The sequence below is a fragment of the Oncorhynchus kisutch genome, linkage group LG15, assembly GCF_002021735.2.
Source record: "Oncorhynchus kisutch isolate 150728-3 linkage group LG15, Okis_V2, whole genome shotgun sequence".
In the NCBI taxonomy this organism is placed as follows: Eukaryota; Metazoa; Chordata; class Actinopteri; order Salmoniformes; family Salmonidae; genus Oncorhynchus; species Oncorhynchus kisutch.
This window is the reverse complement of record NC_034188.2, coordinates 78,246,885-78,274,478: the sequence shown is the minus strand read 5'-3', so window position 1 is coordinate 78,274,478 and position 27,594 is coordinate 78,246,885. Positions and strand designations below refer to the sequence as shown.

Sequence of the window (27,594 nt, the reverse complement as noted above, 5' to 3'; positions counted from 1 at the left end):
GGACCAGAGAGGCCCATCTAGTATGATAAACACCCAGCCAGCCTGCCTGGTTCTTGGGGGGAGTTAGAATCAGTAGTCAGTGGGGGTAGGAGGTCAACAGTACAGTATCTACCGCCTGCTGTCTGTCTTTTCCCAGCATAGAAAATTAGTTACTGCATATCTCAATAGCTCTGAGGCCCAGATTAGCACTCCACTGTTTAGTATGGGAGTGATGGCAGTGTGTGTGTGCGTGTGTGTGTGTGTGTGTGTGTGCGTGCGTGTGTGTGTGCGTGTGTGTGTGTGTGTGTGTGTGTGTGTGTGTGTGTGTGTGTGTGTGTGTGTGTGTGTGTGTGTGTGTGTGTGTGTGTGTGTGTGCGTGCGTGCGTGCGTGTGTGCGTGTGTGTGTGTGTACGTGTGGAGACAGAGGGTCACATTCCTGCCAGCCATACATCACTAGGTTAATGGCTATATTAGAGCAGCCGCCACTGTTCCTAACGAGAACTGTGTATTGTTTAGTGCAAATATGCATATTCATAAGCTGTTAAATCATTCATAACGTTAACTTTGAACGACATTGTCTCTGATGGCTGCTGCTACTTAGCGTTTTGTCACCTTTGTGTAATCTAACACAGCTGCGGAGGGCGGCGGAGGCCTCTAAGCATGGTGGGAGATGTGCTGCTCCGTTGGTGGGGGTTTCTAATATGGTGTTCATCATTGGAGCCGTTTGTCTTCTTCCTCCATGCCTGGTCCTCTCTTGGCCTTTTCAGTATGACTCCAGTGAGGGATGAGCGTTGATCTGCAGCATGACACGTGCCATTTTGGAAAGGGGTGTGGGCTAGCTGGGGAAGGTGAGAGAGAGGCAGCCTCAGAGTAATTGACCTGTCAGCATTCTGCTGTGGTTTGACTCCCTTGCCAGTCGCAGCGGAAATGAGAAATACATTATTTTTTTAAACTTTATTTTCAGTTTGCTTCGTTGTTATTCGTTTACCCGTGCGCACGCTTGGTCAGTGAGTTTCTATGTGATGACAACGATGTGAGGTTAATAATGAAACCTGGGGCTGGTGTCTGCTGTGGGCTCTGGGCCCTGTCTCTCAGGGGCTGGTGTCTGCTTTGGGCTCTGGGCCCTGTCTCTCAGGGGCTGGTGTCTGCTGTGGGCTCTGGGCCCTGTCTCTCAGGGGCTGGTGTCTGCTTTGGGCTCTGGGCCCTCTCTCTCAGGGGCTGGTGTCTGCTGTGGGCTGTCGGCCCTGTCTCTCAGGGGCTGGTGTCTGCTGTGGGCTCTGGGCCCTGTCTCTCAGGGGCTGGTGTCTGCTGTGGGCTCTGGGCCCTGTCTCTCAGAGGCTGGTGTCTGCTGTGGGCTCTGGGCTCTGTCTCACAGGGGCTGGTGTCTGCTGTGGGCTCTGGGCTCTGTCTCACAGGGGCTGGTGTCTGCTGTGCGCTCTGGGCCCTGTCTCTCAGGGGCTGGTGTCTGCTGTGTGCTCTGGGCTCTGTCTCACAGGGGCTGGTGTCTGCTGTGTGCTCTGGGCCCTGTCTCTCAGGCCATGTACAAACCCCATCTATAGAGCTGTTCCTCACTTTAGAGACCCCCCCCCCCTCACCCCCGCTCTCTACCCCACTGGCTTTAGTTCCACCTGGCTGATCGATGAAACCAGTCAATATGTTTACCTAGCCTCGTGTTTCAATTCTCTCAAAAATAAATGTCTTCATATTTTCCTCACGTATGACTGCACTGCTGTACGGCTCATCCTATAAGCCTGTTGACCCACATGCCACCCTGGCTGAGTCAATGTGGGAGTCATAGCTTGACTGAGGATACTTGTCTGACTCTGCCTGGCTGTTACTCTGAAAATCAATAGCACTATTCTGTGTGTGAATCCCTCTGTGTTGGATCAGGAGCAAGAGCTGGGATATTAAATCATAGTGAAATGTTAAAGATGGACATGTCAGACCTGCCTGTTCTCCATGTAAATCCCCTTCTAATGAGCTGCTGCTCTCCCCACAGCCACCTGTGTCTTCCACCTGCTAACAACTACACACACTCCCAACACAATAAAGATGAGTGTGAGAGAGTATGAATGTCTTGCGTGTGTGTGTGTGAGTGAGGTTGTGTGTGTATCAGAGAATGGAATGCTATCCCTCTTCCCTGACCAGTCTACTGACCCCCCCCTACCTGTCTCCCCTCAACCCCAGCTCCCAGTGCCCCTCCCCTGCAGGTTACAGTCTTGATGGTGGGCAATCAGAACAGCACCTCCATCAGCATCTCCTGGGACCCCCCTCCTCCAGACCACCAGAACGGCATCATCCAGGAGTACAAGGCAGGTTACTGTGAGAAGATAGACTGGATGTAACCTGATGACTCTGGCTTACTGAGATGCCATCAGAATCAATATAATACTCTACCTGACGCCACTGTGACAGGACGCTCTATTCCTCTGTCCCTCTCCCTCTCTCTCTCCTCTCTCTCTCTCTCCCTCTCCCTCTCTCTCTCCTCTCTCCCTCTCCCTCTCCATCTCTCTCCTCCTCTCTCCCTCTCCCTCTCCCTCTCTCTCTCTCTCTCTCTCTCTCTCCCTCTCCCTCTCTCCCTCTCCCTCTCCTCTCCCTCTCCCTCTCCCTCTCCCTCTCCTCTCCCTCTCCCTCTCCCTCTCCCTTCCCTCTCCCTCTCCCTCTCCCTCTCCCTCTCCCTCTCCCTCTCCCTCTCCTCTCCTTCTCCCTCTCCCTCTCCCTCTCCCTCTCTCCCTCTCCCTCTCCCTCTCTCTCTCTCTCTCTCTCTCCCTCTCCCTCTCCCGCTCTCCCTCTCCCTCTCCCTCTCCCTCTCCCTCTCTTCAGATCTGGTGCCTAGGGAATGAGACACGCTTCCACGTGAATAAGACGGTGGATGCAGCCATCCGGTCGGTGGTTGTGGGGGGGCTTCAGGTGGGGGTGCTGTATCGGGTGGAGGTTGCCGCCAGCACCAGCGCAGGTGTGGGGGTCAAGAGTGAACCTCAGCCCATCGTCATCGGTAAGAGACAGGGAAGGGGAGGGGGTTAGCTAAAGGGAGATTTATAGTAGAATGATGTAGGAATGTAAAAGTGGTCTATTGATTACTCATCCATAATTACAGAAAAGCCCATTTCACTTTTGACAGATATCGTAAAAAATAAAAAAATAAATGAAACATTACTGCAATTAACATGGCCTCTAGGCAGTGAACACAAAATGCTCAATATTATCACTGATTGGGGCAAAAGTATTTACTATCAGAGAGTGTGTGACATGAATGATCAGTCAGACTGATTGTATTTAAACCATACCTCTGTTATTTTGATATGTAGCTGCCGGGCTGTGGTGTAGTTTTGTGTGATTTATGTGGACCAGGGGCAGATTGTCTGATTTCACCCATAACTGATGGCTTGGCCTGTAGCATACTCTTATTTCCCCAATGTCACTCCTATAATCCATCTCAGTTGTCCAAGCCAAAGATTGCACATATATTGTCATGTGTGCTCTTCTGAGAACCAATTCTTATTGCACTCCATGAAATAGTGTCAGGCAGACAAGTCAGAGTGAGCTTCGATTGGAAGATCGATCCGGAACAGGGTGTGTGCCTCTCATCTCACATGGTCTATTTTACTGAAGAAAATTAGAGTCTGAGCTAAGCAAACAGCAGGATCACCTGAGCTTTTAGGATTTCACCTCCCTCCCCTCTCTCTGTCTGCACACCCATGTTCTACTCTCTCAGTCAATATGTTAGCTGTAATTGACAAGACTTTGGTATTGCCTCTGTATCTTATCGTATCTACTGCTCTATACCTGGAGCCCAATCCTAACTACAAGTCTGTGCATAGAATTCACATTTTCCTGTTGAGGTCGAAGGCATATCTTGAGGTAGAATTGAGCTCTTAGTGAATATGTGGGGGGGACAACATGGTTTATTACAACATGGTTTATTACAAAATGGTTTATTACAACATGGTTTATTACAACATGGTTTATTACAACATGGTTTATTACAACATGGTTTATTACAACATGGTTTATTACAACATGGTTTATTACAACATGGTTTATTACAACATGGTTTATTACAATGCTGAATACTTTTTCCGCATTGTTTTTTAAACAATCAACCTGGCATACACACCCTCACACTGGTCCCTCCTGTCCCTCCTGTCCACTCCTGTCCCCTCTGCCCCCCCCCTGCCCCCCCTGTCCCCCCCTGTCCCCTCCTGTCCCCCCTGTCCCCCCCTGTCTCTCCTGTCCCTCCTGTCCCCCCTGTCCCTCCTGTCCCTCCTGTCCCCTCCTGTCCCCCCTGTCCCCCCCCTGTCCCTCCTGTCCCTCCTGTCCCCCTCCTGTCCCCCCTGTCCCCCCCCTGTCCCTCCTGTCCCTCCTGTCCCCCCTTGCCCCTCCTGTCCCCCCTGTCCCCTCCTGTCCCCCCTGTCCCTTCTCTCGCCCCTGTCCCCCCTGTCCCTCCTGTCCCCCCTGTCCCTCCTGTCCCCCCTTGCCCCTCCTGTCCCCCCTGTCCCTCCTGACCCCCCTTGCCCCCCCTGTCCCCCCTGTCCCTTCTGTCGCCCCTGTCCCCCCTGTCCCTCCTGTCCCCCCTTGCCCCTCCTGTCCCCCCTGTCGCCCCTGTCCCCCCTGTCCCTCCTGTCCCCCCTGTCCCTTCTGTCGCCCCTGTCCCCCCTGTCCCTCCTGTCCCCCCTGTTCCTTCTGTCCCCCCTTGCACCTCCTGTCCCCCCTGTCCCTCCTGTCCCCCCTGTCCCTCCTGTCCCTCCCACCCCAGGTAAGGACTTCCGTGACGTGATCATAAGTGGGAACAGGAACAACAGCATCACGGAGCAGATCACAGACGTGGTGAAGCAGCCAGCGTTCATAGCGGGGATCGGAGGGGCCTGCTGGGTTATCCTCATGGGCTTCAGTATCTGGCTGTACTGGAGGAGGAAGAAGAGGAAGGGGCTCAGCAACTACGCAGGTTAGACCAGCAGGCTGGAGAGTACACACAGCAACTACGCAGGTTAGACAGGCAGACTGGAGAGTGCACACAGCAACTATGCAGGTTAGACAGGCAGACTGGAGAGTACACACAGCAACTACGCAGGTTAGACAGGCAGACTGGAGAGTACACACAGCAACTACGCAGGTTAGACCAGCAGGCTGGAGAGTACACACAGCAACTACGCAGGTTAGACAGGCAGACTGGAGAGTACACACAGCAACTACGCAGGTTAGACCAGCAGGCTGGAGAGTGCACACAGCAACTACGCAGGTTAGACAGGCAGACTGGAGAGTGCACACAGCAACTACGCAGGTTAGACAGGCAGACTGGAGAGTACACACAGCAACTATGCAGGTTAGACAGGCAGACTGGAGAGTACACACAGCAACTACGCAGGTTAGACAGGCAGACTGGAGAGTGCACACAGCAACTACGCAGGTTAGACAGGCAGACTGGAGAGTACACACAGCAACTATGCAGGTTAGACAGGCAGACTGGAGAGTGCACACAGCAACTACGCAGGTTAGACAGGCAGACTGGAGAGTGCACACAGCAACTACGCAGGTTAGACAGGCAGACTGGAGAGTGCACACAGCAACTACGCAGGTTAGACAGGCAGACTGGAGAGTACACACAGCAACTACGCAGGTTAGACAGGCAGACTGTAGAGTGCACACAGCAACTACGCAGGTTAGACAGGCAGACTGGAGAGTACACACAGCAACTATGCAGGTTAGACAGGCAGACTGGAGAGTACACACAGCAACTACGCAGGTTAGACAGGCAGACTGGAGAGTACACACAGCAACTACGCAGGTTAGACAGGCAGACTGGAGAGTGCACACAGCAACTACGCAGGTTAGACAGGCAGACTGGAGAGTACACACAGCAACTACGCAGGTTAGACAGGCAGACTGTAGAGTGCACACAGCAACTACGCAGGTTAGACAGGCAGACTGGAGAGTACACACAGCAACTATGCAGGTTAGACAGGCAGACTGGAGAGTGCACACAGACACCAATTCTGCACTCAACATACAAACTGTACTGAACTTGCGCAAATACACACCCTACCTCTGGGAGCATGTTTTCTTGCCACCAATGCAGAATACTCAACAAACTTCCTCATTAGCATCACTATGCTTAAAATACTTATTTATTGACTCTATTGTGAGGGGATATTTCTATTGTCTGAGATGGTGAGGCTCAGATGGAATATCTTGAAGCAGAGCAGAGTCTTGGCGCGAATCAAGTTGTGATGTTTGACACATCCTCCCACGGTGTTGATACTAGCCTAGGGTGGCATGGCCTGAGTGGGTCGCTGGTATAACTGACTCTGCTGGTCTGGCCGGTCACTCAGGACTGAGCCATGCTGGAGCTGGACCCAGTCCATCCATCCTCCTACACACCGACCCTGACATTTCAGACTGAGTGTGGGTGCTCGACCCCAGTCAGGACAGTCAACCACCATGGACAGCCTTCCTCTGCCAGCCTATTTAATTAGAGAGTGGGAAGTAGATGGCACATTAGCAATGCATGTAATGTTATTCAACAATGGCTTTAGGACTTTAAATCAACAGTACAAGAAAAATAGTTCTCTCTCTCTCTCAATAGTCTCTATTTTTTCTTCTTTCACATCTCTAATTTAATTCCTTCAGCAATTTGACTTTAGAACCTGAACAGTTTCATGATGTTGCCACAGTCAGTCAAATGGCTGTAACCTGTTCTTCATTTCTGTTTGTTACATTTTGTGTATGTTGTGTTATCTTTTTGGTGCTGTCTCTACATCTCTGTGGCTTCTGAGCTGCTTTTTGGGTCATGTTGATGGGCCCCCGCCTCTGCCCCCCTTTGGCCTCCCTCTCCCCCAGCCCCAGTGTGCAGAGCTCCCCCCAATGCACTGCTTACAGCACCTCTGCAGGTTTTTAACACACTACTTTTCTGTCTTCTTGTTTTGCAGTTCAGTCCTTCACCTTCACCCCTGCAGGTACTGTTCATTTGTCCGCCCCCCCCCCCCCCCCCCCCCTCCTCACCTCCTGCCACAGGTCCCTCAACTCTCCTCTCCTCTCCTGCCTACATTATATACTGTATGTTTGACAGACTCCAGGCCTTGCCCAAAACAAATCAAATCCCTACCTTGAGGTGACAAAACCCCATATTTCACACCTGTTTTCCCACTGGAAGAGATTGATTGAAATAGCTCCTGCCTAAATTCAAACTTTGAAAATGTTCTGGATTTTTAATTGGGCAGGGCCTGAGCACTGCAAACAACTGTCCCTATCCCAGCTGAGTCATCAGCCTGGTTGTCATACTGTACTGTGTTGCTGTGTGTCTATGTATGGGTGTTTTGACCCTCAATGTTTCAATGAACATCCGTCTGTCTGGTATCTCTGTTGCGTCTCTCTATTCCTCCTTAAGATGCTTGACTCCCCTCTTGATGTTCCTGTGAGATGTATGCATTGGGCTTGTAGGGGTCCTTCTCATTCTACAGGTGTTGGTGTTGATTGGTAGTTATATGTGATTATGTTCCCCCTCTGAAATATCCTCAATGGCTACTTATTTGTATTTTTGATGGTAGTTTTCTTTATCCCTCTTCCTAGTGTTAAGTTGCTCCCCTACTCTATATGTCCTGGACTAATATGTTAATTGCAGTTAGTTTGATAACTGTAACAATGTTATCCCTATATTGTAAAGCATTCACAGTACATGCTCTCCCAAAGTGGACATGACTGGAACCAATGTTGAGCAATCAAGGAATCAGTCTCGGTCTCTCGATGGAATAATCTGTAAATACAGGAGAGAAAAGCCTCTGTCTGCTCAGTGTACTCTCCTGGAGAAAGAGAGGGATGGGATGGAGAATGGAGGAGAACATAGTCCATTACAGATTAAATGAGTCCCTCAGACTGGGGTTCCTCTCTACTGGTCCAGTACCAGCAGTGTGACTGAGATAAAGCCTGTGCAGGGAGGCTGGCTGGGGGTCCTGGCTGTAGTCTTGCCACTCCAGTCAACACATCCTCTCTGTGATACACCCCCTGCTATAAGGACACAAGGCGAGACCCAAATGCAGACACAGGAAGCAGATGGTTGAGCTCCGATATGTATTAATCCAAGGGGTAGGCAAGAGGTAGGTCTAGGGACAGGTGAGAGTCCAAAACAGTACCAGACGAAGGGCAGTCTCGAGGTCTGGCCAGGCAAGGGGTTCAGTAACCAGATCCGAGTCCAAAACAGTACCAGACGAAGGGCCGTCTCGAGGTCTGGCCAGGCAAGGGGTTCAGTAACCAGATCCGAGTCCAAAACAGTACCAGACGAAGGGCAGTCTCGAGGTCTGGCCAGGCAAGGGGTTCAGTAACCAGATCCGAGTCCAAAACAGTACCAGACGAAGGGCAGTCTCGAGGTCTGGCCAGGCAAGGGGTTCAGTAACCAGATCCGAGTCCAAAACAGTACCAGACGAAGGGCAGTCTCGAGGTTAGGCCAGGCAGGGGTTCAGTAACCAGATCCGAGTCCAAACAGTACCAGACGAAGGGCCGTCTCGAGGTCTGGCCAGGCAAGGGGTTCAGTAACCAGATCCCAGTCCAAAACAGTACCAGACGAAGGGCAGTCTCGAGGTTAGGCCAGGCAGGGGTTCAGTAACCAGATCCGAGTCCAAACAGTACCAGACGAAGGGCCGTCTCGAGGTCTGGCCAGGCAAGGGGTTCAGTAACCAGATCCCAGTCCAAAACAGTACCAGACGAAGGGCAGTCTCGAGGTCTGGCCAGGCAAGGGGTTCAGTAACCAGATCCGAGTCCAAAACAGTACCAGACGAAGGGCAGTCTCGAGGTCTGGCCAGGCAAGGGGTTCAGTAACCAGACCCCAGTCCAAAACAGTACCAGACAAAGGGCAGTCTCGAGGTCTGGCCAGGCAAGGGGTTCAGTAACCAGATCCGAGTCCAAACAGTACCAGACGAAGGGCCGTCTCGAGGTCTGGCCAGGCAAGGGGTTCAGTAACCAGATCCCAGTCCAAAACAGTACCAGACGAAGGGCAGTCTCGAGGTCTGGCCAGGCAAGGGGTTCAGTAACCAGAACAGAGTCCAAACAGTACAAAAGGATAGGCAAGCTTGAAGACAGAACAGGTAGAATGGTCAGGCAGGTGGGTTGGGAGTCAGAACAGGTAGAATGGTCAGGCAGGTGGGTTGGGAGTCAGAACAGGTAGAATGGTCAGGCAGGTGGGTTGGGAGTCAGAAAAGGTAGAATGGTCAGGCAGGTGGGTTGGGAGTCAGAACAGGTAGAATGGTCAGGCAGGTGGGTTGGGAGTCAGAACAGGTAGAATGGTCAGGCAGGTGGGTTGGGAGTCAGAACAGGTAGAATGGTCAGGCAGGTGGGTTGGGAGTCAGAACAGGTAGAATGGTCAGGCAGGTGGGTTCGGAGTCAGAACATGTAGAATGGTCAGGCAGGTGGGTTCGGAGTCAGGACAGGCAAGGGTCGAAACCAGGAGGGCTAGAACCAAAAGGAAAAATGCTGATTGACTTGGCAAACAAGACAAACTGGTATAGAGAAACACAGGGATAACTACACCGGGGATAATAAGCGACACCTGGAGGGGGTGGAGACAATCACAAGGACAGGTGAAACAGATCAGGGTGTGACACCTGCTTCTCACCCCGATCTCCCTATTCTCACCTGGTGCTCTGGCCGCTGGGAGATAAGTGATCCACTCAAACATACTAGTGAAACTGAAGAGTGTATGTGTGTGTGTATTAGATTGTAAGCACACTGCACTGAGGCTAGAGGATCAGGGTGGTGTCCACTGGAAGGTGACATTTGAGTCAAGGACTAAAAGGGACGAATAGGACTGGTTTAGATAGATTTAATATGAAAACAATGGTGGTTGTATTTTAGTGGTGTGTCATTTTAGTGTGTTCGCTAGCTAGGAGCTAGGAGATGAGGTGATGCCCACACAGTTTCCTCCCGTCTGTCTCCTACAGTAAAGCAGTCATACAGGAGAGTAAATCACGGGTTTGTGGAGGCACGCGGCCAGCAGGGGAGAAGATTTGATGGAATTTGTATATGCTGATTATGTCCTCCCCCCTTTAATGGTTATTAAAGGGGATTAATCTGTATTCATATTGGAGAAAGTGCTTATCTGGGCACAGCCACGTCAGGCTGGCTAACATTAAAGTCCTCCACAGCAGAGCAGAAATGTGTCTGAGCACAGATATGGACATCAGAGGCCTCCCCACGGCAGAGCACAGTATCAGCCTCCGTATTCCCTTCTCCCTCCTCTTCTTCTTCTCCTAGTAAATGGAGAGAGAGAGAAAGAGAATCGTTTATTGGTAGTGGAACAAAGAGAAGTAGCTATAGAGTAGTTGTCAAAGCTGAATGCAAATAAACCAGTGTGGTATGACTGAAGAACAGTAAATGTTTAAGAAGGGAGTTCTTATTTTAATCATTATCCTGTGTTGTGGTTTGTTTTACTCTCATACTGCAACATGCTCATGTACCGTTCAAGAATGATCATGGTAAAGATGTTTTGGTTGGTTGAATCTATAGTGGTTGATGACACAGTGGAGAGGTTATCCTACCAGCAGCCCCTTTCTGTGTCACACCCAAGCCACTTCCTTCATTTAGAAAACCCCATCTCCTCTCCTCCTTTCTTCTTGTTTTCTTTGAGGACTTTATTTAGCCCGTGCCTGGGCTTGTCGGGAAATAAACCTGAGTGAGGGAGAGGAGAGAAGAAATGTTCAGCCCTCCTCCTCCCTTTAATCTCCATCTAGACAACAAATGAGCCAAAATACTATCAGCTCCTCAACTCAAGCAGGGTTCTCTTTTGTCCTTCCCCCCTGTCATCTGCACAGGGTGATTTCCAAAACTCTGGGCTTCTTTACCTCTTTTCTTCCTATTTCCTGTGATCCATTGAAGTTTTACATTCTCAGTCTTCTGATGTATTCTTGTCATCATCCGTGTTGAGCAGAGATGAAACGGTCTCTTACTCTGAGCTGCTAAAGTTTTACTAGCTGCTGACAAAGACCCGTATTTATTATCTATAGATCACTGTAATGGAACAGGCCACATCATGGCTTCTGAGAGTCATGCTAGTCAGAGTACCCTGCTACTAGAGGGATCTGTAACTCACTCCCATCCAGCCCCCACACATCTAATTCTACCTGACTAATGAGCCCTCTGCCTTTTCTAATCATTTTGTTTTTCTAATCACAAATCCGATAATAACTCAAACCAACATTTTTTTAAATCAAATTAGTTTCTGCTCTGATCAAGCATCTTGTCCTTGGGAGAAATACACTACGTGTCACTTTATGCAAACAAATGCAATCTGCTATCTTATTCACAGCATCTTTTTCAAATTTCCATGATAAGAATGGACACTGTGAGGCCTCTGCATTCCGTAGTGAAGCCATCAATATCCAGCCAGCTGCAGAAGACATTGGGAGGACACATGAGTATGGGGTGTAGTGGTCTGATCGTTCACAAGGAGAATTCCTTATAATGATTGGGTGCTAAAATCATCAGTACCCTCTCTGTTCAACTGGTATTAGTGTTGGTAATACAGCCTTCATGTGGTCATCAATGTCATTGAAACTATGTGAAAACTCAACGTATTGCTTTGTCTTTTCTCTCGTCCTTTTTATGTCTTGGCACCCCCTCTTTCCTCTCCTCCGCTCTGACCCCAGTGACGTTCCAGCGTGTTGACGGAGGTCTGATGAGCAATGGAAGGTGAGTGTTGTTCCCGTCAGTGTTCCATCAGGGACAGAGAGCCCTTCTCTCCACACGCAGAGCCGAACAACTCCACACCTATCATCAGTCTGCCAATTAAAACCCACAACATACACAACACATCACCTCTATTCTGAAGGGCTTTCAAACCAACTCCCTAACACCCAGCAACCCAGTCAAACATTATGCTATAACATAATGCTATAACATTAGACTATAACATTATGCTATAACATTAGGCTATTCATCTCATTTTCAACAGAAATCTGGGCAGGGTCTGTTTTGGTTTTATTGTGGGGGTCTTCCGGTTAAGCACTTCAGGCCAATAATTCGCAGCTAGCTAGCTAACTCACTTGCTATCGCTTCTCACAACTGCCTAAACATGGATTCATACAAAACTGGCCTTTTTTGTTTGGTAAAGGGATGCCAAAATAACTGGCATGAACGGAGGCTGTTCATGGAGCAGGAGTGTTTTGGCCACCTGACTTTTGTGAGGAGCGAGTGCAGTTGTGAGGCGCCTTTTGATTTGCACCCACCTCTAAGGACGATGGGTCTCTTCGGATTTGGCTCAAAGCATTGAACTTGAAGAAACTACCAAACCGGCTCTGTGTGTTCCAGTGGCTGTCAGTGCCATTTAAGATGAGGGAGGACTATTTATTTTTTCATGAGCATGGCCTTATTTACTATTTTAGCAATATTGGATGGCTCTTATTCATAGTCAATTGACCCAGATCAATGTAACAGCAATAGGTTTAGGCTACTACATGATACTCTAATTTTCCCTATACACATTGCTACAACCTAGCCTATGAATTAAAGTTTACAATGTAGATGCACACAGGTTGAGAGACAAATTCAAGGTGACAGACAGTGACACATGAACAGACAGTGACATTCAATACCACCTTGCAGACTCTAGCCTGCATCTAGCTGCTATAGGGTGTAATCATTAGACCAACTGTTGCAAACAAGATTTTATATTTGACAAATGCAGGTACGTTTATCCCATGTATTGTTCCATATGCTTCCATTTAAGAAACATTTTCAACAGACTTGGCAGTATGAATACACCTCTGATCATGCATAAACACAGTTCACTTTCATAGCAGCCACGTGGTATTTCTTCTCGACATCTCTCCTCCTCTCACCTCTTCCCTTTGCTTGTGGACATCAATGCACAACACATCAGCTGTATGTGACCAGGTAAAAAAAAACTTTCCAAGCCGAACCGCTACACACAGCCTACATCGTTTTCACCATATTTTTTACAAGTCAGTTAAGGCAAGTCAGTTAAGAACACATTATTATTTTCAATGATGGCCTAGGAACATTGGGTTAACTGCCTGTTCAGGGGCAGAACGACAGATTTGTACCTTGTCAGCTCGGGGGTTTGAACTTGCAACCTTCCGGTTACTAGTCCAACGCTCTAACCACTAGGCTACCCTGATAGCTGACTGGGGGGGCAGGTACCCTAGTGGGGCGGCAGTTACCCTAGTGGGGTGACAGGTAGCCTAGTGGGGCGGCAGGTACCCTAGTGGGGCGGCAGGTACCCTAGTGGGGCGGCAGGTAGCCTAGTGGGGTGGCAGGTACCCTAGTGGGGCGGCAGGTAGCCTAGTGGGGTGGCAGGTACCCTAGTGGAGCGGCAGGTAGCCTAGTGGTTAGAGCGTTGGGCCAGTAACCAAAAGGTTGCTGGATTGAATCCCCGAGCTGATAAGGTAAAAATATGTTGTTCTGCCAATGAACAAGGCAGTTAACCCATTGTTCCCCGGTAGGCCATCATTGTAAACTGACTTGCCTAGTTAAAAAAAGGTTAAATATATTTTTTTTATGAATAACGTGTTGGTAAACCTGCTACAATCATGCAGTAATGTTACAGTGTACAGTCAGTAAGCAGTTACACCGGCGGGCCACGGTGGCAATAAATTATAATCGAATACCGAAAGCTTACCTTGACTTGGAAGAGTTCCAGTGTTGTGTTGGAAAGGCATAGCCAGCTGGTTAACATAGCATCGCTCTGAGCAGGGTGTTTCAGTAGGCTGAACTAGCTAACTGCATTTGTGTGAAACTGAAAGTGGAAAAAATTACACTCTCTCTTTCTTCTCCTTCATTTTGGAAGAAATGTATTTGTTCAACTAGTGTCTTTCTCTCTCTTTGAGTCAACCACTCACCACATTTTATACACTGCTGTGCTAGCCAGCTGTAGCTTATGCTTTCAGTGCTAGATTAACATTCAGGTGAGAAAAATATCATCCAGGTAGGGCAGTCATATGAGAAACTCGTCATCATGCAAGTGGTCAGACAAGTGAAAATTATGGTCAGTAAAGAAAACTTTAAGCTCGTCTCTATTAAAAAAAACGCATCAATACTTTGACCCTTGATAACCAGCGCACTTCTTTATGTTGTAAAATTATTACATGGTTACTGCCCATATCATTGCATAGTGCAGAAAATACACGAGAGTTCAGGGGCCTTGCTTTAGCAAAGTTAACCATTTTCATTGTAGTGTACAAAACGTGTTTCAAGCTGTCAGGCATTCCCTTGGCAGCAAGAGCCTCTTGGTGGATGCTGCAGTGTTACCCAAATGGCGTCAGGAGCAACTGCTTGCACGTGCGTTACCACTCTACCATGTCTCCCTGTCTTGGCTTTTGTGCCATCAGTACAGATACCAACTCATCTTGACCAACAAACTCTATTTGATGTCACAAAGCTGTCCAGTACTTTAAAAATATAATTTCCTGCTTTCCTGGTTTCCAGTGGTTTGCGGAAGAGGATGTCTTCCATAATTGACCCATCTTTAACATAATGGGCATATACCAGGAGCTGTGCCATGCCCCCCACGTCTGTTGACTCATCCAGCTGCAACACATATACAGTGCCTTGCGAAAGTATTCGGCCCCCTTGAACTTTGCGACCTTTTGCCACATTTCAGGCTTCAAACATAAAGATATAAAACTGTATTTTTTTGTGAAGAATCAACAACAAGTGGGACACAATCATGAAGTGGAAAGACATTTATTGGATATTTCAAACTTTTTTAACAAGTCAAAAACTGAAAAATTGGGCGTGCAAAATTATTCAGCCCCTTTACTTTCAGTGCAGCAAACTCTCTCCAGAAGTTCAGTGAGGATCTCTGAATGATCCAATGTTGACCTAAATGACTAATGATGATAAATACAATCCAGCTGTGTGTAATCAAGTCTCCGTATAAATGCACCTGCACTGTGATAGTCTCAGAGGTCCGTTAAAAGCGCAGAGAGCATCATGAAGAACAAGGAACACACCAGGCAGGTCCTAGATACTGTTGTGAAGAAGTTTAAAGCCGGATTTGGATACAAAAAGATTTCCCAAGCTTTAAACATCCCAAGGAGCACTGTGCAAGCGATTATATTGAAATGGAAGGAGTATCAGACCACTGTATATCTACCAAGACCTGGCCATCCCTCTAAACTTTCAGCTCATACAAGGAGAAGACTGATCAGAGATGCAGCCAAGAGGCCCATGATCACTCTGGATGAACTGCAGAGATCTACAGCTGAGGTGGGAGACTCTGTCCATAGGACAACAATCAGTCGTATATTGCACAAATCTGGCCTTTATGGAAGAGTGGCAAGAAGAAAGCCATTTCTTAAAGATATCCATAAAAAGTGTCGTTTAAAGTTTGCCACAAGCCACCTGGGAGACACACCAAACATGTGGAAGAAGGTGCTCTGGTCATGGTTTGGGCCTGCTTTTCTTCAGCAGGGACAGGGAAGATGGTTAAAATTGATGGGAAGATGGACGGAGCCAAATACAGGACCATTCTGGAAGAAAACCTGATGGAGTCTGCAAAAGACCTGAGACTTGGACGGAGATTTGTCTTCCAACAAGACAATGATCCAAAACATAAAGCAAAATCTACAATGGAATTGTTCAAAAATAAACATAACCAGGTGTTAGAATGGCCAAGTCAAAGTCCAGACCTGAATCCAATCGAGAATCTGTGGAAAGAACTGAAAACTGCTGTTCACAAATGCTCTCCATCCAACCTCACTGAGCTCGAGCTGTTTTGCAAGGAGGAATGGGAAAAAATGTCAGTCTCTCGATGTGCAAAACTGATAGAGACATACCCCAAGCGACTTACAGCTGTAATCGCAGCAAAAGGTGGCGCTATAAAGTATTAACTTAAGGGGGCTGAATAATTTTGCACGCCCAATTTTTCAGTTTTTGATTTGTTAAAAAAGTTTGAAATATCCAATAAATGTCGTTCCACTTCATGATTGTGTCCCACTTGTTGTTGATTCTTCACAAAAAAATACATTTCTATATCTTTATGTTTGAAGCCTGAAATGTGGCAAAAGTTCGCAAAGTTCAAGGGGGCCGAATACTTTCGCAAGGCACTGTAATTCACTGGTTTGTATGCAAAGCAGTAATTGTTTCAAAACATCTCCTGCCATGTCACTGATGCAAATCAAATCAAATCAAATTTTATTTGTCACATACACATGGTTAGCAGATGTTAATCCGAGTGTAGCGAAATGCTTGTGCTTCTAGTTCCGACAATGCAGTAATAACCAACAAGTAATCTAACTAACAATTCCAAAACTACTGTCTTATACACAGTGTAAGGGGATAAAGAATATGTACATAAGGATATATGAATGAGTGATGGTACAGAGCAGCATAGGCAAGATACAGTAGATGGTATCGAGTACAGTATATACATATGAGATGAGTATGTAAACAAAGTGGCATAGTTAAAGTGGCTAGTGATACATGTATTACATAAGGATGCAGTCGATGATATAGAGTACAGTATATTCGTATGCATATGAGATGAATAATGTAGGGTAAGTAACATTATATAAGGTAGCATTGTTTAAAGTGGCTAGTGATATATTTACATCATTTCCCATCAATTCCCATTATTAAAGTGGCTGGAGTTGAGTCAGTGTCAGTGTCACTGCATGGTTCATCGTGACACTGTGTTGTTTGATGAAGATATTGTCTGTATAGGTTTCACATTTCACATTCTTAAAATAAAGTGGTGATCCTAACTGACCTAAAGCAGATTTTTACTAGGATTAAATGATAGGAATTGTGAAAAACTGAGTTGAAATGTATTTGGCTAAGGTGTGTGTAAACGTTCGACTTCAACTGTATATATAGTTTCCTATTTAATCTGAATAATTTTAATGTTCATACATTTTAAATATACTGTAGCTTTGCCTGTTCCTGATAATTACAGTCATCCAATCGGTGCTGTTATCATGCCTTCTTCAATCTATTTAAACATTTAAAAAATCAACATCAAAATGTCTCTTGCAGACCAAGAGGGAAGACTGTTTATCAAGTGCCACACTGAAAATCAAACCCAGAATCAAACTGAAAACACATTTGAAACCCTTAGACATGTCTCCTCATCCTTCATTTCAAAAGAAAATGTCAAGTAAGTGGAATTTCATAGTGTTTTCATTAACACCATAATTTGCCAAGTGCAAGATGAGTTATGGTATGCTTAGGTAAGTTCATGAAGTGCCATATGAAAATTAAGAGCCATACAAGGTACAATTAAAATATTAATACATCAGGAGGAGTTATCTGTAGGCATTAGATAAACATGTATAAAGAGAGCTGTAAAGAGAGCATGTATAAAGAGAGCTGTACAAGGCAAGACAAAAAAAAACTATTTCAAAACACAAGTTATTAGGCCCGAGCCTTGATACCACATAGATGAACATATTTGGAGCACAGAGTTAGTCTACCTGACTGGAACTCGTCTACTATCCTTGGCAGCATATGTGTGAAATAAAATGCCTTCAGTTTAGGGATAACATCAGCACAGAACTTCACATCAAAAGTCACATCAATAACAACCTGCTCGGATGGACCCTAGATCAGCAGTTTGCATCTCTCCAGTCCTGTGCAGAGCATGCCCATTTGCATCTGCATGTAGTACCCACGGGTTCCATTAGGTTTCCGCTGAGGAACCCCATCCGCCAGCTTCACATCAGTGAGTTTGCCAGAGAACACTTCAGTCAGAGACTCACACTTCTTACTCAGAACAGGACATTTGATTTCTAGAAGTTCTTGAGAGTTTAACACTCCGTCTGGGCTTGCAGAAAGACATGTCTCCTTGACACTCACTACTGTGCCTCTACTCTCCAGCCATGTGTAGGCCACCTGCTCATTCTCCTTGCCATATGTGGTTGCTGAGTTCCCATGGAACTGGGGGGAGAAATGCTCACGCACAAAGTTGTCGGGACATGTTGAGATGCGCACAGGAACCTTCTTTGCTGAGCTAGCAGTGGTGGGAAGTTTACGAGCGTCATACCACGATTGGGAGGCACTCTGTGGATTAGTGAAGTCCTCCAAGCTGGCTCATTTATACTACAGCTTAACATAAATGTCATAAAATGACAAGCGTTTCTGACACTGCATGGTTCATGCCGTGTTCAACATGAGGCTGATGTAGCTGTGATGCTGCGGCTGGAACTTGATGACTGTTTGGTTTAGCTTTGATGTACTTGTACAGAAAGCTCCCTACTCGATCCTTGGCCCTTTCCAAACTTGGCCCCTTCTTCTTAAGTGCATTGTGGGAGTGGTACGCAGGATTTGGATGTAGAGATGGAGATGTGGCCGGGGTGCTGTCAGAGAACTCTTCACTTTGTTTGTGATGTTTGAAACAGATCTCGCTCAACCTTTTTGGAGATAAATTCCGCTGTGTCGCAGAGTTCCATTGGCAATGTTAATCTGTACAGAACACCCCTGTCAATCCTCCATACACAGCATTCTGCACCACCAACAAAACACTACTGTTAGAATAGTCAATTACAGTACAGCACACTAGTTTACATGGTATTCACAGTTTACTATTTTACACAGTTCCCTTTTAACTAGTAGGTTTAGGTTGTGTTGGTCATTTCCTATTTGATTGTAAAACTCACCATGATTCTGTACCAGAGCTTCCCTCTGTTCCAATATGAGTTCAACGGCATCCAGATGACAAACGCGTTGTACGCCGAGATGTCCAAGATCTTGAAGAATATCACAAGTGGCCAGCGAAGGATTCTTCTTTGCCAGCTGTAGCCAGTCAACAGCTTGTCTAAGTCATCACAGGCAGCCCAGATCTTGATTCCATATTTGGTGGGTTTAGACGGTATGTACTGCCTGAAGGGGCAATTCAAAATAAGACTTTATGTCCTGCACATGAGTAACCGCTGCACCCCACACAGCCTGCTCGGCCCTGGTTGAGTAACCGCTGCATCCCACACAGCCTGCTCGGCCCTGGTTGAGTAACCGCTGCACCCCACACAGCCTGCTCGGCCCTGGTTGAGTAACCGCTGCACCCCACACAGCCTGCTCGGCCCTGGTTGAGTAACCGCTGCACCCCACACAGCCTGCTCGGCCCTGGTTGAGTAACCGCTGCAACCCACAACACAGCCTGCTCGGCCCTGGTTGAGTAACCGCTGCACCCCACACAGCCTGCTCGGCCCTGGTTGAGTAACCGCTGCACCCCACACAGCCTGCTCGGCCCTGGTTGAGTAACCACTGCACCCCACACAGCCTGCTCGGCCCTGGTTGAGTAACCGCTGCACCCCACACAGCCTGCTCGGCCCTGGTTGAGTAACCACTGCACCCCACACAGCCTGCTCGGCCCTGGTCGCATCCTTATCACATTGGCAGCCATGCGGCATGGCTCATTCCTTGGGCAAGAAAACCATTCAATTTCACAATTTTTGGACATCTATATTTCTCCTCCTGCAGGCTGCTGATGAGCTGGTTGCTAAAGGGCCGGTCCTGGGGCTGGCTGAGGGTCAATCTCATCCTCTTCTTCCAACTCAATGTCAGACTCTGAATTGACAGAGACATGATCCTCATCTTCTAAAGTGGAAGACGCTCCTTCAACACTAGCTTCTCTCTCTGCAAAAATGATTTCTAAGGCCCTCTGAGCAGAGATTATTTTTGTGGTGTTCGGGTCCACTGTAATATAAATGTGTAGGGGGGTGCATAGTGGGCACTCAATGAAAATGTGTTATTTTATATGTTCTTCGCAGAAAATGAGCCAAGGCCAATGAATCTCAGGTTGAAAAAATAATTCCTTTTATCATGTTAATTTTAGTAAACATAGAAAATTGGTCCCACAGACCCGAACACCACACAAGTGTTAAATAAGGTGAATGAGATGAGACTATAACATTAGGCTATCTCAATGGTATTATTATCAACAACCTGCATCTAAAGCTGTGCTGTCCTCTATCCTGGGCTTTACACATCTTCACTATAGTGCCCTTGGCTCATCTTCATAAAATATGCATTATGTCTTCACTGCACTGAGCAAGCCTGCTCTAACGCTGATAGATGACTGATGGATCTATAGATAACTGATAGGCCCTACCTGCGTGTTTACGTCGCACACAGACCTGTGTGCAAACATACATTCCTAACACTTCTCCGTTCACACATCAATAGACAGACTCATAAATCTCCTCAACAGAATTAGCAGAAACAATTTAAGCAGAGAGTGCTTTTATTTTATCATTTATCTTCCCCTGCCGGCAACCCAGAAGCCCCCTGGAGTGATAAATTTGCCTGTCACTTTGCCAAGGCGACTGGGATCCGAGCACATGTAATAATGTACAAATAATTACCCAGGGGAGAGGTGTGGAGGTACCTCTGCTGCACCCCACACAGCCTGCTCGCCCTGTGTGTGTGTGTGTGGGGGGGGGGGGGGGGGGGGGGGGGGGGTTACAGAGAGTGGGGCCATCTCAATGACACCAGTTACTGAGCCTTTCAGGAGGCTCCCCAGAGAAGCCAGGGCTTCTGTCTCTCTACTGATCTATCACAACTGAGTAAATAGGTAAATCCACACAGAGCTCACACACTTCGTCTGAGATTCTAAACTAGAATCACACTCAGTCTGTTTGTCTGAGTGTGTTTTTCCAGTATTTAGTCTACTTTGTGTATCTGTATGTGAGTTAGTTTTTCTGTTTGTGTGTATATTGTCTGTGTGTTTATGTGTGTGCCTGTGTTTGTGTGTGTGTGTGTATAGTGTGTGTATAGTGTGTGTATAGTGTGTGTATAGTGTATAGTGTGTGTATAGTATGTGGATAGTGTGTGTAGTGTGTGTAGTGTGTATAGTGTGGATAGAGTGTATAGTGTGTATAGTGTGTATAGTGTGTATAGTGTGTATAGTGTGTATAGTGTGTATAGTGTGTATAGTATGTATAGTGTGTATAGTGTGTATAGTATGTATAGTGTGTATAGTGTGTATAGTGTGTATAGTGTGTATAGTGTGTATAGTGTGTATAGTGTGTATAGTGTGTATAGTATGTATAGTGTGTATAGTATGTATAGTGTGTATAGTGTGTATAGAGTGTATTTCTGCGAGAGCCGCCAAGCACTCAAAGAATTAACCACCACTTGCCATGTCTTTTCTCATCTATTTTAGGCTGTAGTGTTTTTCCTTTAATTTTCCACATAAGTGGTTCTGATTCTCACCCCGGCGGATGGGATTGGAGGGGTCTGTATCTGTGGCACTATATTTGCTATAGCTTAAGTCAGTGGGGGAGACATTTTAACACAGCACCAGAGTGGTAGGACATAGTAGGGGAGACATTTTAACACAGCACCAGAGTGGTAGGACATAGTGGGGGAGACATTTTAACACAGCACCAGAGTGGTAGGACATAGTAGGGGAGACATTTTAACACAGCACCAGAGTGGTAGGACATAGTAGGGGAGACATTTTAACACAGCACCAGAGTGGTAGGACATAGTGGGGGAGACATTTTAACACAGCACCAGAGTGGTAGGACATAGTAGGGGAGACATTTTAACACAGCACCAGAGTGGTAGGACATAGTAGGGGAGACATTTCTACACAGCACCAGAGTGGTAGGACATAGTGGGGGAGACATTTCTACACAGCACCAGAGTGGTAGGACATAGTGGGGGAGACATTTCTACACAGCACCAGAGTGGTAGGACATAGTAGGGGAGACATTTCTACACAGCACCAGAGTGGTAGGACATAGTAGGGGAGACATTTCTACACAGCACCAGATTGGTAGGACATAGTAGGGGAGACATTTCAACACAGCACCAGATTGGTAGGATGCACTAAGTCGGGAGCTAGCTCTGCTTCTACAGTAGCAGAAAGCCTTGATCCTGGTCACTGTGGTCACATCAAAGCCCTGATCCTGGTCACTGTGTTCACATCAAAGCCCTAATCCTGGTCACTGTGGTAACATCAAAGCCCTAATCCTGGTCACTGTGGTCACATCAAAGCCCTGATCCTGGTCACTGTGGTCACATCAAAGCCCTGATCCTGGTCACTCTGGTCACATCAAAGCCCTGATCCTGGTCCCTGTGGTCACATCAAAGACCTGATCCTGGTCTCTGTGGTCACATCAAAGCCCTGATCCTGGTCACTCTGGTCACATCAAAGCCCTGATCCTGGTCCCTGTGGTCACATCAAAGACCTGATCCTGGTCCCTGTGGTCACATCAAAGCCCAGATGTTGCAGCTTCCCCATCTGTCCCTGCAGAGTGAGAGTGACCCGCCCAGTATCACAGTGAAATGTGTTCATTTGTTGCCTGGGATGTTTATTGCATTAATTAGACAATAGCAAATGGAGTCACGTCTGTTCCTAGCTCCTCATTGGCTGCTGCCAAATTGTCCTGACTGAACAAATCACTTAATCGATCACAGAATAAATGATTCATGGAAGATGAATAGGCTGCAGATTGGTAGACCTGGATGGCTTGACTTTGGTTGCTCATGTGAAATTGATAAAAGGCGATAAGGACCCATTCCTTCTCACCCTGTCACTAGAGAGATGCTAATTAGTAGCTAGTAATAACTATCTCAGCGCTGATCAATATTTTAGCCAGAGCAGATTCTGAGCTATAGAGAATGGACTAAGCACTGCTGCCAATGGGTTCTGCCAACACTGTTGCTATGGAGATTCCTTTACATCACAGGACTCAGGAGCTAAGTGACAGAATCCTCTATGAACGGAAATCTCAAATGGAAATACATGTTTCAACATGCCTTAAGTGTAATTTCATGTGCAGGCTTTTAGTGGGGGTAGTATTGAGCAGTAGGCATGGGGAGCGTGAACACATCTTATTTATGTAGTTGTATTGGGATTAATATCTCTGGTCTGGCTTGTTTATGGCTCGTCGCGCGTCAGGCATCCTGGGTGGTTACTCAGGTTTGCTACCTTTCACAACAAACAGCCAAATAGTCTGACAGGAAAATAGCACAAATTCAAACCATTTCTTTGCCAAGGCTGCAATAAATCCCCGAACTCAACTAGGATTAAAAGTAAACTTGTCAAGGATCCAGAAGACGTATTACCGTCCCACCCTACAGTCACAACAGCCATATACCAGATACTCCCAATAGAACCCATATAACCACAACTCCCAATGGAACCCATATAACAAATACTCCCAATGGGACCCATATACAAAATATTCCCAATAGAACCCATATACCAAATACTCCCAATAGAACCCATATACCAAATACTCCCAATGGAACCCATATACCAAATACTCCCAATGGAACCCATATACCAAATACTCCCAATAGAACCCATATACCAAATACTCCCAATGGAACCCATATACCAAATATTCCCAATAGAACCCATATACCAAATACTCCCAATGGAACCCATATACCAAATACTCCCAATGGAACCCGTATAACCACAACTCCCAATAGAACCCATATACCAAATACTCCCAATGGAACCCATATACCAAATACTCCCAATGGAACCCATATACCAAATACTCCCAATAGAACCCATATAACCACAACTCCCAATAGAACCCATATACCAAATACTCCCAATGGAACCCATATACCAAATACTCCCAATGGAACCCATATACCAAATACTCCCAATAGAACCCATATAACCACAACTCCCAATAGAACCCATATACCAAATACTCACAATAGAACCCATATACCAAATACTCCCAATAGAACCCATATACCAAATACTCCCAATAGAACCCATATAACCACAACTCCCAATAGAACCCATATACCAAATACTCCCAATGGAACCCATATACCAAATACTCCCAATGGAACCCATATACCAAATACTCCCAATAGAACCCATATAACCACAACTCCCAATAGAACCCATATACCAAATACTCCCAATGGAACCCATATACCAAATACTCCCAATGGAACCCATATACCAAATACTCCCAATAGAACCCATATAACCACAACTCCCAATAGAACCCATATACCAAATACTCACAATAGAACCCATATACCAAATACTCCCAATAGAACCCATATAACCACAACTCCCAATAGAACCCATATACCAAATACTCCGAATAGAACCCATATACCAAATACTCCCAATAGAACCCAGATACCAAATACTCCCAATAGAACCCATATACCAAATACTCCCAAAAGAACCCATATACCAAATACTCCCAATAGAACCCATATACCAAATACTCCCAATGGAACCCATATACCAAATACTCCCAATGGAACCCATATACCAAATACTCCCAATAGAACCCATATACCAAATACTCCCAATGGAACCCATATACCAAATACTCAGAATAGAACCCATATACAGTACAGAATACTCCCAATAGAACCCATATACCAAATACTCCCAATATAAATCATTCTTATTCTAATTATCGAGGCAGCCATCTCCGGTGTCAACACCTTGTCTTCCAAATGGTTTTTCTGGTCTCTGTACCGTGCTGCATGGTGGATGGTTATTAGGGGTGTGTAGGTCTGGTACTGGGACAGTAGTATAGTACTTCTCTATATACAAGGTATTCCGTGGTGCAGTGTAGCTGCAGTCGACAAGAGAGAACATGGCCCTCCCTCTCCATTTCTCTCTTTCTTTGTCAAATGCCAGGAAACTGTAGGCTGACAGATGTTGAGAGCGAGGGAGGAAAGGAGGGGTGAAAGCAGGAGGTATATGGGGGTGGGGGGGAATAAAAGAAAATGGGGTTTAGAAAGAGATGGGTTGGGGAGAGAGAAAGAAAGGAGCGGAGTGGGGGAATGTATCAGTGAGAAACAGAAGGGGAGGTGGTAGGGGAAGAGATGTATTACCCTATAAAAAGTGTCTGATGCACATCCATCAATATGAATGACTCCTTCGCCCCCGAGGGCCTGTTTTGGCATTCAGGAACCACGACGAGGGCTCTTAGCTTGTCAGGGCCTCCCGCCTCCCTCCTGTCTCTGCAGCGCTGCAGTTCATTTGGTGTCGCCCTCCATGGAACAGCTCTTCTCATTAGAACCTGTGGCTCTGTGGCTGAGGGACAGACTGACTGCAGAGCGCCCATTACCTGACCATGTCCTGGGGCTCTCCCCTCCCCCTCACTGAAGCAGAGACAAAAGTCTGGTTAGGCAGGAGGCACACCGAGGCTTTAAAGGGTGCTAGGATGTAGCACTGAGCGTGTCTGAGACAGGGATAGAGACTGCAGGGCACTAGCAGTGAGGTGTTCTTGTGCCATGTTCCCTCTAGCAGAAGCCATCCGGTTGATCACATGATACTGCCTGTTTGACAGACCGCGGCAGCCAGCTATTTCTCAGGGTTAAGAGAAGAAAGGCTTGCTGCTGCTGCTGCTGTGGAGACCTTGAACAGAACGATGAAAAGCTCAGTTCAACCTCTCATTCCACACTCTGCCAGATGCCTCTGTCTGTAGACACACAGCACTGCTTTTACATCCTCTCTTTACCTTGGACAGGATAACACATTGATACATTTCTAGACTACAGTACACACAGTATGAAATATAAATCCATCTCTATGGTTCAGCCATTGGAAACTAGTGTGGTACCAATGAACTGACACACAAACAAAGGCATTTTAGCTCCATCTCTCATCTACAGTAGCTCTGTCTGTGTTGCCCGTGGTAACGAGGCTGAGATGTGACTGTACAGTAAAGTGGCCCTAATGGCCTCCCAGCAGTCACCCGTGACAGGTTCAAGTCCTATTGGGAGATTTTTATGGCCCCCACACCTGTGGGAGTGACTCCCAACACCTGTTAAATGGAGCCAGTCCCCATCCATACATACATCCATCCATCCACAGGCTGCAGCAGCCCACGAGTTGACCTGGTAGGGGAGGGAAAGGGGAGAGGTTTCAGGGCTGGGACTGGAGGATAGCTAATCAACTCAGGCCAGGGCAGTTTGGGCATCATCAGAAGGGGTTGATGGGATAGTACAGCAGAGAGCAATGGATGTTAATGAACAAGGTTATGTGTGAGTCTGTGTCGGGGAGGGATAATGACGTGTTTATCCAGCACGTGTGTGTGTGTGTGTGTGTGTGTGTGTGTGTGTGTGTGTGTGTGTGTGTGTGTGTGTGTGTGTGTGTGTGTGTGTGTGTGTGTGTGTGTGTGTGTGTGTGTGTGTGTGTGTGTGTGTGTGTGTGTATTAATGCATGTGTGTGTATTAATGTGTGTGTGTGTATTAATGCTTGTGTGTGTATTAATGCATGTGTGTGTATTAATGTGTGTGTGTGTATTAATGCATGTGTGTGTAATAATGTGTGTGTGTAATAATGTGTGTGTATTAATGTGTGTGTGTATTAATGTGTGTCTATTAATGTGTGTGTGTGTGTGTGTATTAATGTGTGCGTGTATTAATGTGTTTGTATGTGTATTAATGCATGTGTGTGTATTAATGTGTGTGTGTGTATTAATGTGTGTGTGTATTAATTTGTGTGCGTGTATTAATGTGTGTATGTGTATTGATGCATGTGTGTGTATTAATGTGTGTGTGTGTGTGTATTAATGTGTGTGAGTGTATTAATGTGTTTGTGTGTGTATGTGTATTAATGTGTGTGTGTGTGTATTAATGTGTTTGTGTGTATTAATGCGTGTATGTGGATTAATGCGTGTATGTGTATTAATGCATGTGTGTGTATTAATGTGTGTGTGTGTATTAATGTGTGTGAGGGTATTAATGTGTGTGAGTCAGAGTGAGACAAAGTCACAGCAAGAGAAAGGAAAGATACAGAGCAGTGTTGCCTGAAGGAAATCCAACTTTATGGGAGAGGCACATGCTACACATACATCCTGTCTTTGAATGATCTCATTAGTACTACAGGCTCACCCCCCCCCCCCCCCACACACACACACACACACACACACACACACTCACACACACACACACACACACACACACACACACACGCTAACATTAGAACATATGTTGGAACTTATGTTTTCATATTGGCTCCCTGCTGATTCCCTGTCATGTTTTAATTCATTATTTCTCAATCTAGTCAGGAAACATGAAATTCTTACATAATTCAAAAATATACGTTACATATTTGATAGAGTGTGAGGGTTGACTTTCGCTGACGAGAGCCTCGTTTATAAAACTAAACAGAGATTCATTCCAAGATGTATAGTATTCATAGAAAACTATAACCTATTACCAACTACACTATGAATATTTTCCATATCTAACAACCCTGTGTTTCCTCCTAGCCGACCAGGCCTACTGAATGCCGGTGATCCAGGCTACCCGTGGCTGGCTGACTCCTGGCCTGCAACCAGCCTTCCTGTCAACAGTGGCTCCGGTGGACCCAATGACCTTAGTAACTTTGGACGAGGAGGTGAGATATCAGGGCCTGTCCAACAATATAGTCTCTATGGGCCTGTATATGTACTAGACTGGGGGAGAGCAGAGAGAGAAAAGAGTGGAAAGAACTAAGAGAGAGGAGAGGAGAGAGAGAGAGAGAGAGAGAGAGAGAGAGAGAGAGAGAGAGAGAGAGAGAGAGAGAGAGAGAGAGAGAGAGAGAGAGAGAGAAAAAGGAGAGAGAGGAGAGAGAAAGGAGAGAGAGAAATAGGTGAGAGAGAAGAGATGGAGAGATAGGACAAAAGAGATAGGAGAGATAGGAACGTTTTGACTAGGTGCCAGCGTTCGTGAGAAAAT

General features: G+C 46.5%; 1 protein-coding gene across 6 annotated transcripts in view; it reads left to right on the top strand.

The window, feature by feature from the left end:
- The window catches only part of robo2 (roundabout, axon guidance receptor, homolog 2 (Drosophila)), a 375,041-nt gene that overhangs the window by 283,369 nt on the left and 64,078 nt on the right, over positions 1-27,594 (top strand). For 3 of the 6 annotated variants that reach the window (XM_031791150.1, XM_031791151.1, XM_031791148.1), the window contains exons 16-21: positions 2,167-2,291; positions 2,803-2,974; positions 4,736-4,924; positions 6,906-6,932; positions 11,610-11,652; positions 27,147-27,274. In XM_031791150.1, the coding sequence (XP_031647010.1) occupies positions 2,167-2,291; positions 2,803-2,974; positions 4,736-4,924; positions 6,906-6,932; positions 11,610-11,652; positions 27,147-27,274 (684 nt within the window). The remainder of the gene's footprint in view (positions 1-2,166; positions 2,292-2,802; positions 2,975-4,735; positions 4,925-6,905; positions 6,933-11,609; positions 11,653-27,146; positions 27,275-27,594) is intronic. The other 3 variants (XM_031791154.1, XM_031791152.1, XM_031791149.1) reach the window with 1 other exon arrangement.